This window comes from Acomys minous (assembly GCF_964271855.1).
Source record: "Acomys minous genome assembly, chromosome: 2".
NCBI classification, from domain to species: Eukaryota; Metazoa; Chordata; class Mammalia; order Rodentia; family Muridae; genus Acomys; species Acomys minous.
In genome coordinates, this window is record NC_140484.1 from 46465122 (window position 1) to 46479652 (window position 14531).

Genomic DNA, 14531 nt, shown 5'->3' on the forward strand with positions numbered 1-14531 from the left:
CTGGTGCTGATATTAATAGACATGATTACAACACCCAGCTACTATATTCTTTATTTTATTTTAATTTGGGAGGGGGATAACTGTATATCTGTGTGGTGAGTGCATGTGCATACCAAAGCAGACATCGAGCAGCTGAGGGTGGTTGCACACACTTTCAATCTCAGTACTAGAAAGGCAGAGGCAGGTAGATCTCTGTGAGTTCAATACCAGCCTGGTCTATGAGTCTAGGACAACTAGGGTTGTTACAGAGAGAAATCCTGCCTCAAAAACCCTAAAAAAAAAATGCTGGGCATGGTGGCACACACCTTTAATCCCAGCACTCAGGAGGTAGAAGCAGGTGGATCACTGTGAGTTCAAGGCCTGTGTGGTCTACAAAGCGAGTCCAGGACAGCCAAGGCTACACAGAGAAACCCTGTCTTGAGGAAAAAAAAAATCAAAAACAAAAACCATAAAAAAAAAACAACCCAAGGCAGACATGCATGGATGCCTGACTTTTTATGTGGGTTCTTGTGCTTACACGGCAGTACCATTGCTGACAGAGCCATGTCCTCAGTCCCACTATATGCTTCTTTTTTTTGTTTTGTTTTGTTTGTTTTTTGAGACAGAGTTTCTCTGTGTAGCCTTGGCTGTTCCAGAACTCACTCTGTAGACCAGGCTGGCCTCGAACTCACAGAGATCCCACTTCTGCCTCTCAAGTGCTGGGATTAAAGGCGTGCGCCACCATACACTTCTTGAAGACAGAATCAATACTGTGTTATCTGTGCATGCTCCAAGCCTGCCTGCCACAGGAATTGCTCATAAATATTACCAAACATTGGCAAATAAGTCTAGATGATCTGGAAATATAGCAGATCCATAGTTGGAACTAAACAAGCTGACTTTAAAGGATGGTTTATGACTAATAAAGGCCATGCTTGAAAATACTGCAGTGTAATAGCCAGGTGTGGTGGCGCACCTCTTTAATCCCAGCACTTGTGATGCAGAGGCAGGTAGATCACTGTGAGTTTGAGACCAGCCTGGTCTACAGAGTGAGTTCTGGAACAGCCAAGGCTACACAGAAAAACCCTGTCTCAAAACAACAACAACAACAACAAAAACCCAAAACAAACAAACACCAAACCAAACCGAAAACAAAAACAAGCAAACAAACAAACAAGAAAGAAAATACTGCAGTGTGGCGAAAGTGCCCCAGAGGTAGAGAGAAGCCCTGTCTGAGTGTGCAGGACCTCACCGGCATTGGGATCTTAGAGAGCTCTTTTCCAATGCAGTTCTTCATGATGCTCCACAAGTTGAGGCTGTAGTTTGGCTTATATGGTATTCTGGTTCTCTTTTCCTTCTTGGTCTCCTCCAGCTGATGCTTATACTAGAAGCAAAAATAAAGCAATTTAATCAGCCACAAGGAGTAAGAAATCTGCTATCTGTAAGCTTCCCTTCCTCCACATTAAACAAACAGCAGCAGTTTCTATCTCTCTTAGCCCTTCACAGTAAGGCCTTGGGAATCCACACTAAAGTCTCTTGACTCTGACAACTTCTGAAAAAGAGTTACCTGTTCATCAAGGCTGATGTCACTGCTGGCTCCACTGATATTGCTACCAGTACGTCTTTATGGATAAAAACAGAGGAGAATTAGAACAAAGACCAGAACTAGAGTTTAGACCTCATCAGTTCTTTATGAAGCACAATGCTGAATATACTGCACACACTTAGAATGGGTATGAGTTTGGGGTATCTGGAAAATTCAACGTGTAAGTGTTAACAGTTTTCCATCTACTTAGCACAAAAAGCCCACTTCTCAGCAGCCATCCCCAGCTCAGAGTCTCATCATATAAACACACATGTTCATTTTCTTCAACAGTCAAGAACAACTTACTTGTGGCCCAAATTTTCAGGCATGGTGATAATCTCTGGGGCATCAAAAAATTCATTCTCATCATCTTCATCGCTCATGTCCCCTTTGCCAGAACAGCACTGATCTACAAAGAAAAAAAGCCTCATTTGTTTTCTGTGGCTATATTTACCAATGCCTGGCACAGTGGGTTCTTTTAAATACTGACCACAAATACAGCAACAATGGTAGAAAGCAGTGGAAAAGCCAAAAGAAATCAACAGCTCCAAATGCATCTCACATGAGCCACCAATTGTGGAGAATTTCTTTTGTCAACTGCAGACACAGCCTGGATCATATCGCAACAACTATGTAAGAGCTACGTGTCCCACCTTTAGCAGAACCGGCACTGCCCGGGGTGTTTGCCGGCAGCACTGTGGCTCCCCGGAAGGCTCTCTCCAGGTGATTGTGCTGCTTTGCCAGCTGTTCAAGAGTCTCTTCCAGTCGGATACGCTGGTCTCTTTCATACTGTAGTGACTTCTGCCACTTTTTACTATGAGTCTGGGCTAACATGAGGAAATCTCTGCAGGCCTGTACAGAGAAAGTGTTGGTTATGTCACTTTAACTAGTCACACTCGGCATGAAGTCACCTTATCCTGGGAACATGAGAAGGCATATGACAATTAAATACTTCCTGCTCTGTACTGCAATCAAGGTCAGACTTGGGAAAGAGTGAGCACTGCTGTCATAGTTCTCCAATTTTCCTGGTCACGAGGACCAAGCAAATACCAAGTGAGCAGCAAACCCAGACAAGGCACTCGTGGCAGCAGCACAAGGGGTGGGCATGTGAACTGCATCCAGAGGGCTACCAGCTGAAAGATAAAGGGCATGCATGCCTGACAAGCACTTTCAATAAACCAATAAATTTTCAATAAATTCATATAACCCAAAGCTGAGGACTGAGACACTGAAAAAAGAATATGCACTAACTCAAGAGTAGAAATGTCATTTAGGAAACAATTGATCTTAAAAATTAGAACAACTAGCTGTATGGTTGTGGTGCACGCCTTTAATCCCAGCACTTAGGAGGCAGAGGCAGAGGCAGAGGCAGATGAATCTCTGAGTTTGAGGCCAGCCTGCTCTACATTGTAAAGCAAGTACAGGACAGCCAAGGCTACACAGAGAAACCCTGTCTCAAGAAAAAAAAAACAAAAAACCAAACCAAAACAAAACAAAAAAAACAACCAACCAACTACTACTTGATGAATCAACGATGGGATGTAAACAAACAAGCCCCCACAAATCTGATTGTCTCAGTCTCTTTACTGACTGCTCACCATTAGGATCAAACCGTAATTACTCGTTACATCACAAAGGGCCCTCCCAAGTATGGCCCCCAAACACCCCAATCCTCCTCTCCCAGCAGACGTTACCTCTCTACCCTACAACACAGCCATGCTGTGTTCACTGGCACACAGCTTTCTTCCAGCCCTAACTGCTTAGGCATATGCTACTCACTCTGCCTGCACTGCTCTTCCCTCTCCCCTCTCTCTAAGAAAGAAGGGGACAAATGGTACCTCTTGACACCACTCTCCTAAGAAGCCGGTTGTTTCTCCCATCTCCTTACCAGTTTCAGCATACTTCCACCTAACACACGCACAGCAGTATCATGACTGAGTTCCTATCTCTCCAGAGGGATCACGAGCAACTTTAAAACTCATTTTACAGCTTATTTGTATACAGGTCTCCAGCTCTTTAACACACAGCAGGAGCCTCATAAAGTTTGCTTCATAAATAAATGAAGGAAGGAACCAATGTAAGCTTAAAAGTGTATTCCCTGTTACAGAGAAACTAAAAGGTTCTATTAGAATGTCTGTTCCCATGGTTTCAACAATTGCTTACAGGTCCACCAGGCTACTAAATCAGTGATTCCAAATTGGACTCTCTGTGTTTCAGACCAGAATATCCAAGTGCCTATTCAATGGCTCTAAATAACTTCAAAATCAGTGGGTCTCACGCTTGGCTCACCACATTCTCATGCTGCCTCTTGTTTCTTCCTTTGAGTTTCTCCATCCCATAGCGGTTCCAGAGCCTTTCAAGCTGCCCCAGCCTATGGGGAGTCTCTTTTAGTTTTTGCTTCCTTCCTCGCATCCAAATATCAAGTCCTAGTGACTCTACCGTAATATTCTGGAGTCTGTAATCTCTTTCCAGTCCTCCAGAGTGGAAGCAGTGGAGCACACATCTGGAATTAGACTGGCTGGCTTCAAACCACAGCTCTTTCCTGCTATCTAGTGAGGACTGTGCTTCACATACTTGTCTGTAAATGAACAAATACCAACAACAGAGACCACCTCAGAGCTGTCACTCTTCACACAGAGCTCTCACTAAGCCAGGAGTCATACAACTTGCTTTCCTGACACTGGCCTCAGCCTCTTCTGTCACTAAGCCCACTCATCTGAATCTGCACTGGCCCAAACCTTCACTTGAGCCTCAGCTCTAGCAGTCACCAGCAGCTCCCAGCTCTGAGGAGAACTGTCCACACATGCCACATTTCTACTCCCACCAATTCTTCTCCCTCATTCTCTTCTAATAATGCTGATAATAATTAAAATGTAGCAAGAACCCCTGGGCACAGTAGTGTACATCTTTGATCTCAGCACTAGGGAGGCAGAGGCAGACAGATCCCTGTGATTTTGAGGCCAGCCTGGTTTACATTGCAAGTTCTAGGGCAGGCAGAGCTGCACAGAAGAACCTTGTCTCAAACATTACAATAAAATAGGAATTTATCAAGGGTCAGCTGTACAGCCAGGCACGTGGCTGGGCATTTCAAATACACGACCTAAAGTTTTCAACAACACCGTGAGAGAGCCACTAGTTTCCACACACTCACAGATAGGAAACAGAGGCCAGCGAGCAGGTGGGGCTGCCTGGGTTACGCAGACAAGGAGAACACAGTTGGAGCCCCAGTCCATACTGCCTTCTTTCTAGGAAGACCTTCATACTCCCATTTAGGTGAAGTGCTAGCTGCTTTAGCCTTCCTAGTGTACACTGAACTCCCACACTATGCTGCCTACATCTATTCTGACAGGCATGCAGCTGCTCACACTGGCTCTGAACTCTTGCTCCTCCTACCTATACCTCCAGAGTGCTGAGACTATAGACATGTGTCACCATACTTGGCTTATTTAAAGCCTTGCTGTTATAACCACACAAGGATAAAAAGTGCAGTTTGGGCAACAACAAGATGATGACAGGGGCACAGGCAGTGGACAAGAAAGCAAAGTGGAAGAGAGCAGCTTACATTTATCAAGTCGTTGGATTGAGCCCAGGGCCTGGAGCACGCTAGGCCTACCACTCAACCACACAGCTGCAGTCCCCTCCTGAAAGCTGTCTCTAACTTCCAAGAGATCATTCCTAACATAACCTAGAACTTGGGGATAAATACTTTCCGAAGAACAAAGATGAGCAGTTTCTTCTTTCTTTTTTTCCTCTCTCTCACTCTTTTTGGTTTTTTTGTTTGTTTATTGTTGTTGGGGTTTTGTTTTTGTTTTTGAGACAGGGTTTCTCTACAGACCTGGCTGTCCTGGACACCCTTTTGTAGACCAGGCTGGCCTCGAACTCACAGACCCAGCTGCCTCTGCCTCCCAAGTGCTGGGATTAAGGGCGTGTGCCACCATGCCTGGCCAAATGAGCAACTTCTAAGAGAAAGGCTAAAGAAGGTTTTGGTTTTATAAAGCAGGAGTGTTTTATTTAGAAGAACACTGTCAGGCAGGCACAATGGCACACGCCTCTAATCCCAACACTTTGGGAGGCAGAGGCAGGCAGATCGTTGTGAGTTCAAGGCCAGCCTGATCTACAAAGTGAGTCCAGGACAGCCAAGGTTACACAGAGAAACCCTGGGGGGGGGGGCAGGCAGGGAAGGGGAGAAGACCTCAGAAATTTGAGTTGAGTGATAGCAATTAGAGAACCTGGGTTCCTTTCTCAGCATCTGGAGAGTGGATGGCTCATGACCATCAGCATCTGGAGAGTGGATGGCTCATGACCATCAGCATCTGGAGAGTGGATGGCTCATGACCATCGGCGACTCCATTCCCAGGGATCTGATGCCCTTTTCTGACCTACTTAGGCACCCAGAGGCGCAAAAAATACTTGTAGTCAAAAAACCCATACACATAAAGCACAAAATGTCAAGTCTACATATTTACCATGGGTCATTGGTTTGTGGAATTATCGGGTTTCCTGGTCACTGAACACCCGAATCAGCATGGACCTGCTGGCGTCGGTGAAGAACTAACACTAGGAGGTGGCTAACCTTCTTTAAATCCCTAAGACAAAAAAAACTCATTTGTCTTCTTTCTGGCTGGGGTGAATCAGAGCCCTGAAGGTGTTTAACACTTAAAATCAAGGGTAAGATATTAAAATAAAAGTTAACACAACTGCCACCACTTAACAAAGATGCAAACTGAGAAAACTGGTCACCAGCATCACAGGAGACCAGCTCTTCTCACAGTCATTCCCTGCACAAAGAAAATCCGGCACTCGGGAGGTAACTTTACCCATTTAATTAGACGAGGGAGAAGCTCGGAAAAACCGTTTCTCACAGAATACTTGGCTCACTTATGAAATGCCCTTCAGCGTTTTTATGTGCAAGGGAGCGAAAACAACCTGTCAGGTGAGAATCAGTTAGCAGGAAAGGAAAAACAGCATTGTAAAACCTGGCGTGCCTTTCATACCCAGAAATATATCACTAAGGCCAGCGAACTGTGCATTTATCCAGTCTTCTAGTGCCACGTGGAGTATTCTGGAACCAAAGGCTAACTAACAGTGAACTAGTATTACAAGTTCTTGGCAGTGCTTGAGCCAGGCCTTGCTCACCACAGCAGTCTGAATGCAGGATGCCTTAGCCACTGCAGGGTCTGACTCCAAGGAGAGAGGAAGAGAAAGAACACACCAGTGCAAAAGATTCAAGAGGATCTTTCAGCTCTGACCAATTTGGTTAGAAAAAAAGAGCAAAGAAGCAAAACCACAAATGAAGGAAGTTCAGGACCCAACCAATAGCACCTCAGATACCCTACAACTCAGACAAAGAAGGCTGCACCATTGGACTCTGCACCACTTCCCAGCTGGTGCAATGTCCTTCTGACCCTTGAGCTGAGCACATTCCAGCAGGGCAGACAGTCCTGTTTCATGCAACAGACAATGGAACTTAAAGCACCTGGTCATCGAAGCAAGACCTGGTATAGTCAGTGCTTTCCCCTAGCTCCAAGAGGTCGGGAAAGCACTACATTTCAGAGAGGAAATGTCAAAATGCCAGAGGGGTACCACCTTTACTCACATTGATCATGGCATTGGATGTTATCCTAAAGAGTGTGGCTCGTTCGTTGACCTGTTTGATTTTCTCGTTGCTCTCGGCAGGCAGCTTCAGGGACTCCAGCTCACTGAGGGAACGCTGCAGGGCGGTGCCATGCTTAGCTATCAAGTCATTGCACGTGCTCAGGTCCTCCACTTTGCTGGAGAGTGTTCGGAGGGTGTTCTGGAGCTCAGTCTTGTCAGTTTGTGAGACAGACTCTTCATCTCCTGATTCATCTGTAGGGATGCCAAGGGTTAGTTCTGCCTCCAGGATCAGGACTGAAAGTTGGAGACCTATCTGCTCTGCTCCAAGAAAACCATGCTTCACCATGTGCATGTTGAGCAACCGAGCAGCTGAGGGCTGGCCACTCCAGAGGACTCCTCTATTGCAGCCGTTTGTCACATATCAGATATTGACATTAAGATTTAGAACAGTAGCAAAATTCCAGTTATGAAATAGCAACAAAAATAATATTATATATGGTTGGGGGTTACCACAACATGAGGAATTTCACAGCATTAGGAAGGTTGAGAACCACTGCTCTACAGCATGGCCCACAGCCTATACTATACAGATTTGAGACACATCATAAAGATACAGTCTCAAGTCCCACCCCTAGAAATTTAGATTCAGATGCTGAGAGTCATGGCCTGGGAACCTGCATTTATCTTTAAAAATTGCATGTAATTATATGTATATGTCTGGGGTAGGGTACGTGGACTACTTGTGTGCATGTGCATGTCAGAGAACAATTTTTGGAGTCAGTTCTTTCCTTCCACTACACAGATCTCAAAATGGAATTCAGGTTGTCAGGCTTGGCAGCAAGTGCCTTCACCAGCTAAGCCATCTCACTGGCCCCAAACCTGTGTTTCTAATTGCAGCCAATGTGGTTCCTAACATACGCTGGAGTTTAAGATCCACTGATAGAGAGGATATTATGGCAAACTGAATGGCTCTTAGAAATAGGAACATACAACTCAGTCTTCCAAGTCTTTTTTGAGGCAGCTTCTCATGTAACTCAGGTTAGCTTTGAACTCCTACATAGCCCAGGATGACCTTGAATTCTTGATCCTCATGTTTCCACTTCCTGAAAGGTACAACCACCACATCTAGCTTATGCAGTTCTGGGAATCAAAGGCTTCATGCATAACAGGCAAGCACTCTTACCAATTGAACTACAATGAGCCTTTAAACATTAGCTTGAAGATTCCAATAGAATCCAAACTAATGATTATTGTAAATCCACCATTACCTTTAGGGTGGGTTGAGAATTGTAGAGCAACTTCTAGAGATGGGTAACTTTATCCATTTAATTAGATGAGGGGAGAAGCTCGGTAAAATTGTTTCTCACAGAATACTCATATCACTTTCAGTGTTTTTATATGCAAGGGTGCTAAAACAACCTTTATCTACCAAATCCATCATTATCTTTAGGGTGCCAGGCCCTCTGCAAAATAGGTTGAGAATTGCCAAGTAGTTTCTTTCTCTCAAAGCTCTATTAATTTTTTTTCTCTGAAGGAGAGCTAAACTTCATGATGAACTTATTTGGCCCTAGAACCACTCTAAAAGCAAAACAAGATAGCTCTTAAATCACAAATCAAGTAGGACTCTCCCTACCTCTCACCATCAGCCTTGGACTGAACAGTTGGTCACTACAGACTGTTTTTCTAGCAGTGTCACTCCTTTGTGGAGCTAACATCAGTATTCAAATTAAACAAAGGGAACAAGAAAAGACCTGTCCTCTCTGCTGGACAGAGGCAGGGGCCAAGATCAAAACATAACCTGTCACAACAAAATGGAAAAAGCAATGAAGTTTCCTTTCATAGTTTAATAGATATTAGACACAGCATGGAAAATGATGGAAGCTAAGCAAGTGGCAAGCAAAAGCCAAGCTGACCATCTCAGTTCTCTGCCAGTGAGCAAGCTCAGTATGACTATCAGTATCTTGAGGGCAAATCCTATCACTTCCTTTACGGGAGAAAAAACTCATTAGGAAAAAAAAAAAGATTCATTTTTACTACTTTAAACTGTGTGCATGCCCTTATCGGTCAGAGGCAGCTGATCCTCTTGAGCTGGCCACACAGATGCTTGTGAGCTTCCTGACATGAGTACTGAGAACTGAAATCCATCCTCCACAAGAACACGATGCACTCCTAACCACTGAGCCATCTCTCCATCCCTGATAATAAAACTGTTTTGGGGTCATCTATCAAGACTGTTACAACTTTAACAAATAAGCTAGAAGCCAGGCCTAAAATTCCAGCACTTGAGGTGGAGGCAGAAGAATCAGGAGTTCAAGGTCATCTTAAACTATAAACAGAGTGAAGAAAAATATGTGTATGTCCAAACTATGAGTTGTAAGTTTCCTAAGATTGAGCTACTAAAGTAACTGTGTCTCAAATATTTAAGAAAGTCAATTAACATTAAAAACAAAAGCATAAGAGGCTAGAGAGATGGCTCAGCAGTTAAGAACATTGGCTGCACTTCAGAAAACCCAGGTTCAATTCCCAGCACCCACACTGACTGTTCATAACTGTCAGTAACTCGAGTTCCAAGTGTTCTGACACCCTCACACAGACATACATGTAGACAAAACACCAATGCATATAAAATAAAAATAAATAATAAATTAAACAAACAAAAAACCGAAAGGACAGCCAGGCACCAGGCATAGTGGAAAATGTCTTTAGTCCTACATTCAGGAGGCAGAAGCAAGAGGACAGTGTTCCAGGCCACCCAGCATTATCAGTAAGACCCTGAATCAGAAAAGATTTTTAATGTGGTTTTTGTTTGGTTTGGTTGTTTTATTTTTTAAGGTTAATTAATTAATTTATGTATTCATTTGTTATGCCTACAGGTTTCTGCCTGCATGTACACCTGCATGCCAGAAGAGGGCATCAGATCTCATTATAGATGGCTGTGAGCCACCATGTGATTGTTGGGAATTGAACTCAGGACCTCTGGAAGAACAGACAGTGCTCTTAACCTCTGAGTCATCTCTCTAGCCCTAAAAAAATGTTTTTAAAAGCATAAGTGCTATGTCGTATCTTTAGGACCACGGTTTTTCAATTTCAGCAAGCTGACTCTTTGTTGGAGGACAGGAGTGCTTCTGTGCCTTACAGGAAATTGAGGGATATCTTTGGCTTCTAGTCGCTGATTGTCAATAACACCCCAGCTTCCATTATTTTAACTAAAAATATCTCCAGACATTACCAAATGTCATGTGTGTGTATGTGCAGGACTGAACTCAGTTTAGAACCACTACTCAAGAAAAATAACATACAATGAAAAGCTTGGGATATCTAAGGCATAGAACATAATCAAAAGATACACTGTGGTCAGAGTTGCAAAAACTCTGTGTTTCCCAGGTCAGTGTTCCTTTGCTGTGTACCTGATTCGGCCAGCATCTTCACAGCCTTGGCCTTGGCCAGTTCCAAGGCTGTCACCCAGCGCTGCCTCTCTACTTCCGAACTGGCCTTCAAGTGGTAGGTCTGAGCACCGCCATTGGAAATGATGAAGTTGCAAGAGTCCTCCACAGTGATGTTGGCTGTGGCGAGGTTGATGGTACCACGGCAGGTGTGTCTCATTTCTGCCTTGGATCTGCCATACAAGATGAAAAGGCTAAAGAGAAGGGTAGCCGGCATCTGCCCTGCTCTGCTCTTAGTTTCTTTCATAACTCTGAGCACTCTAAAAATTAAGTAGTCTTATGAATCAACAAATTCTTGTTATATTTCCTTCAAACAAGCCTTAGAAATTTAAGCACTGGGAAATTGCTTTCAGAGACTGTAAGCACTGTTCCTCTTAAAATTAGCTTTTAAAAATACAGTCTTGCCGGGTGTGATGGTGCAGCCTTTAATCCCAGCACTCAGGAGGCAGAGGCAGGCGGATCGCTGTGAGTTTGAGGCCAGCCTGGTCTACAAAGCGAGTCCAGGACAGCCAAGGCAACACAGAGAAACCCTGTCTCGAAAAACCAAAATTAAAAAAATTAAAAAATAAAAATACAGTCTTGCTGGGCAGGCTGGCAAACAGCACTTGGGGAGGTAGAGGCAGGAGGATCTCTGTGAGTTCGAGGTCAGTCTGGTATTCAAAGAGAGTCTAGGACAGCCAAGGCTACACAGAGTAACCTGTCTTGAAAAAAAGTCTTTACTGAACTAGAATTGCAGGAAATATTAATTCAGCAGTTAATTAGGTGCAACTGAATGAGTTCTGACAAGTGGATACAATCGTGCAACCACTACCACACCCAGGTGCGAATAGCCCCTTCACCTCCCAAAGCTCCCTCATGCCCATTTGCAGTCAGAAACTACTTTTAAACTTAGCAAGTTATAAAACACTTAATAACCTTGTGCAACAAAAAATCTTGACACTTTCATTCTCTAAGAATAGCTCCATTTTTATACACTGAGCCACCCCCTCACTGTAAATCAGCCCAAAGGAGAACTGTCATGCCACACTTAGGATTTTATTGCAGAAGTTTATAAAAGGCAAACCTTAAGTGATTAGACTAATAAATATTGGGTATGGTTCAAATGATAAGGAATAAAAATAACTACCTGTCTGAGACAATAAAGAAAGAATAATCACACAAGAATCACCAGACATTATAATCTTTCTGAAAATTTTAGTTTCCTAAGTTCCAGACTTTTGTTGGTGGGAACTCCTAAGCCATGCTATTAATAGCCAGGAGAGACTCAGCAGGTCTGCACTCGAGAGGACTGGGTGTAAAAATCTCCCCAATCTCTACTGACAGTTCTATTAATAAACCGACTTCTGAACTTTACAACACTACTTGGTGACAACAAGCTACGAAGCACTTGACATAAAATATCAAAATTCACATCAAACTCCCAGCACTACTGAGCATACAGAGAAAACTGCTTCACTACCACTGGCTATGCCTGGGGACCTTTGCATTGAAGCTGCAGTGTCCCTGTCCAACTCGGAACACAAAGAGGTCAAAGTCCTTTACTACAGTACAAAGCAGCAGGGCCAGGCAGCCAAACACACCTGGCACATCCAGAATTCCTACATGCCAGAAACGGCACACACCCTTCCCCAGACACTAAGGTTTAGTATGTTTGAGAAAGTGCATTTACTGCCCTTAAGATAGAATCGTTGTTATTCACTTCATCAGGTGCAACTTTTCTTCTTTCTTAAATGTACTAATGAGCAATAAGGGACCACAGGGTGGGGTGAGGGTCTCCAAGGACTGGCCATTTTCCATGCCCTGCACCTGCCACACTGTAACGTGAATCCCTGCTTTTTCTATTCTTACCTCCCACCCCCAAGCTTCAGTTACACTATGAATAATGCATACTGAATTACAGACCCACAGCTGAAGGCTAGTTTACCCTTACTTCTTGTCCTTTTGTCACAGGCCAGCTTATTGGCACTGTCCACTAACTGCCTCCTAGGATCTGTTGGGTCTCCACCATCTTCACGCATCAAAGAAGTTTTTCAGATAATACACAGTTTATAGCTGTTTAACAGAAATCAAGAGACACTGGGAGGGAAGCAGGCTTGAGCAGAGCTCTTAGGCTCAGGCAAACACACCTATGGGTATACATATGTAGAACAGAGGCAGGAAAGATTCAGAGAGGAAGTTCTTAAGTCATTACACGATTCATGGATATTTTCTGGCTAGAAGGTTCTTGCCTGAAAGGGTCAGATGAAATAACAATTTAATCTCTAGAAGCTGGAAGGAAAACTTACTATTGCCTGCCAGGGGTGCTTTTGAGAGACCTGGAATTCTGTATAAAAAAGTAAGTTATGCTGGCCATGGTGGCACACACCTTTAATCCCAGCACTCTAGAGGCAGAGGCAGGGAGATCTCTGTGAGTTTGAGGCCAGCTTGGTCTACAAAGAGAGTCCAGGACAGCCAGAGCTACATAGAGAAAGAAAGAAAAAAAAGTTATGGGGCATCTAGGTAAAGTATAAGAAAGATAAAGGGAAGGCTTGCTCATGTCCGTTCTTCTCTGTCATCAGAGGATGGAATCTATGAAGGAAAAAGGTATTTTGAAAATGGCACACAGAAGAGACATATGACAATCAAAGGTGGGATGACTAATATAGCTAAGTAATTCTAGGAAGGAGATGGGGGGGTCACAGCACCCTGTTAGGAATAGTAGACTGCCACTTCAGTAGGAAGAAGGTATGTCACTGAAATTCTGGAGGCTGGGGTGATGCAGAGATTGCGAGACTGGACCCTGATGATTTTTCTTTGTCAGTGGGACCATCCTAGTTGACAAGGACAGGCTAATGGCATCTTTTGGTATGTTTTGGAAGGAGTCTGATGTGGAGTCATCTATTGTGAGAAAGAAAGCAAAAGTAGCAACAAATATGCAGAGATAGCAACAGGTAAGGCTTTTGTTTTGGTTTGGTTTTCAACAGGTAAGGCTTTTGTTTTGGTTTGGTTTGGTGTGGCCCTAGCTGTCCTGGGCTCCCTTTGTAGACCATGCTGGCCTCAACTCACAGCAAACTCACAGCCTCAAGAGTGCTGTGATTAATGTGTGAGCCATCATGCCCAGCCAGGTAAGTTATTAATGTCCAAGGTCAACACTGATCAAGATTTATATTGAACAATCAAGTAGCCTGCAAAGTAAATAATTTAAGAACTTGTCTGGATTAAAAAGATCAAAGAAATTAATTTTTTAAAAGCTTTTCTTTGTGTCTTTTGCCTACATTTATGTATGTACAGAAACTGCTCTTCTCCAGCCCAAGACCACACAAATTTAAAGCCCTTGGATAATGTACAATTTTTATTTTATGGAGACAGAGTCCCACTACATAGCTCTGGCTGTCCCGGAACTTACTGTGGAGACCAGGATGCTTCAAACTCATAGAGATCTACCTGCCTCTGCCCTTTGCTGGGATTAAAGGCTTGCTATCACCATGCTTAGCCCTTAATGTACAAGTTTTGAAAATGGGGCATCAGTATTATTAGAGATTTATGAACCAAGTCAGGATATGAATCAACTGAACATTAGAATAATAATCAACTAAAACAAGACATAAGCTTGGATAGATGGAAAAGAAGAAACTCTGGGTCCAACGGAAACTTTAGATGTGTTATAATCCTACACTGAGTTCTAGATGAGCAGGACAAAAGGTTACATTAAAATTAATTCAGAATATAATAATGCAGATGCTACACCTACTCACAACTACTGCTGCTTATGCATCGAGGATGAGCTATCTGAGGCATCTCTTCGGTTTTGGAGAGATAAGAACGTTCCCACCAACAACCTCCAACTCTTCAAGCTTTCCTTAAGACTAAGAGACAAACCAACTCTGCTCATGAGAAAGTTATTTGTTCACCCTTGAACCTTTTGACAGCAGGGTGACTACTGGTGAAAT

The 14531-nt window shown here is 43.5% G+C and overlaps 1 protein-coding gene across 1 annotated transcript in view; it reads right to left on the bottom strand.

The window, feature by feature from the left end:
* OSBP (oxysterol binding protein) overlaps positions 1–14531 on the bottom strand; it is a gene marked incomplete at its 5' end in the record, with an annotated part of 33010 nt that overhangs the window by 16911 nt on the left and 1568 nt on the right. The window contains 6 exons of the mRNA XM_084771754.1: positions 1232–1363; positions 1547–1601; positions 1871–1973; positions 2218–2416; positions 7161–7411; positions 10567–10775. Of these exons, the coding sequence (XP_084627880.1) occupies positions 1232–1363; positions 1547–1601; positions 1871–1973; positions 2218–2416; positions 7161–7411; positions 10567–10775 (949 nt within the window). The remainder of the gene's footprint in view (positions 1–1231; positions 1364–1546; positions 1602–1870; positions 1974–2217; positions 2417–7160; positions 7412–10566; positions 10776–14531) is intronic.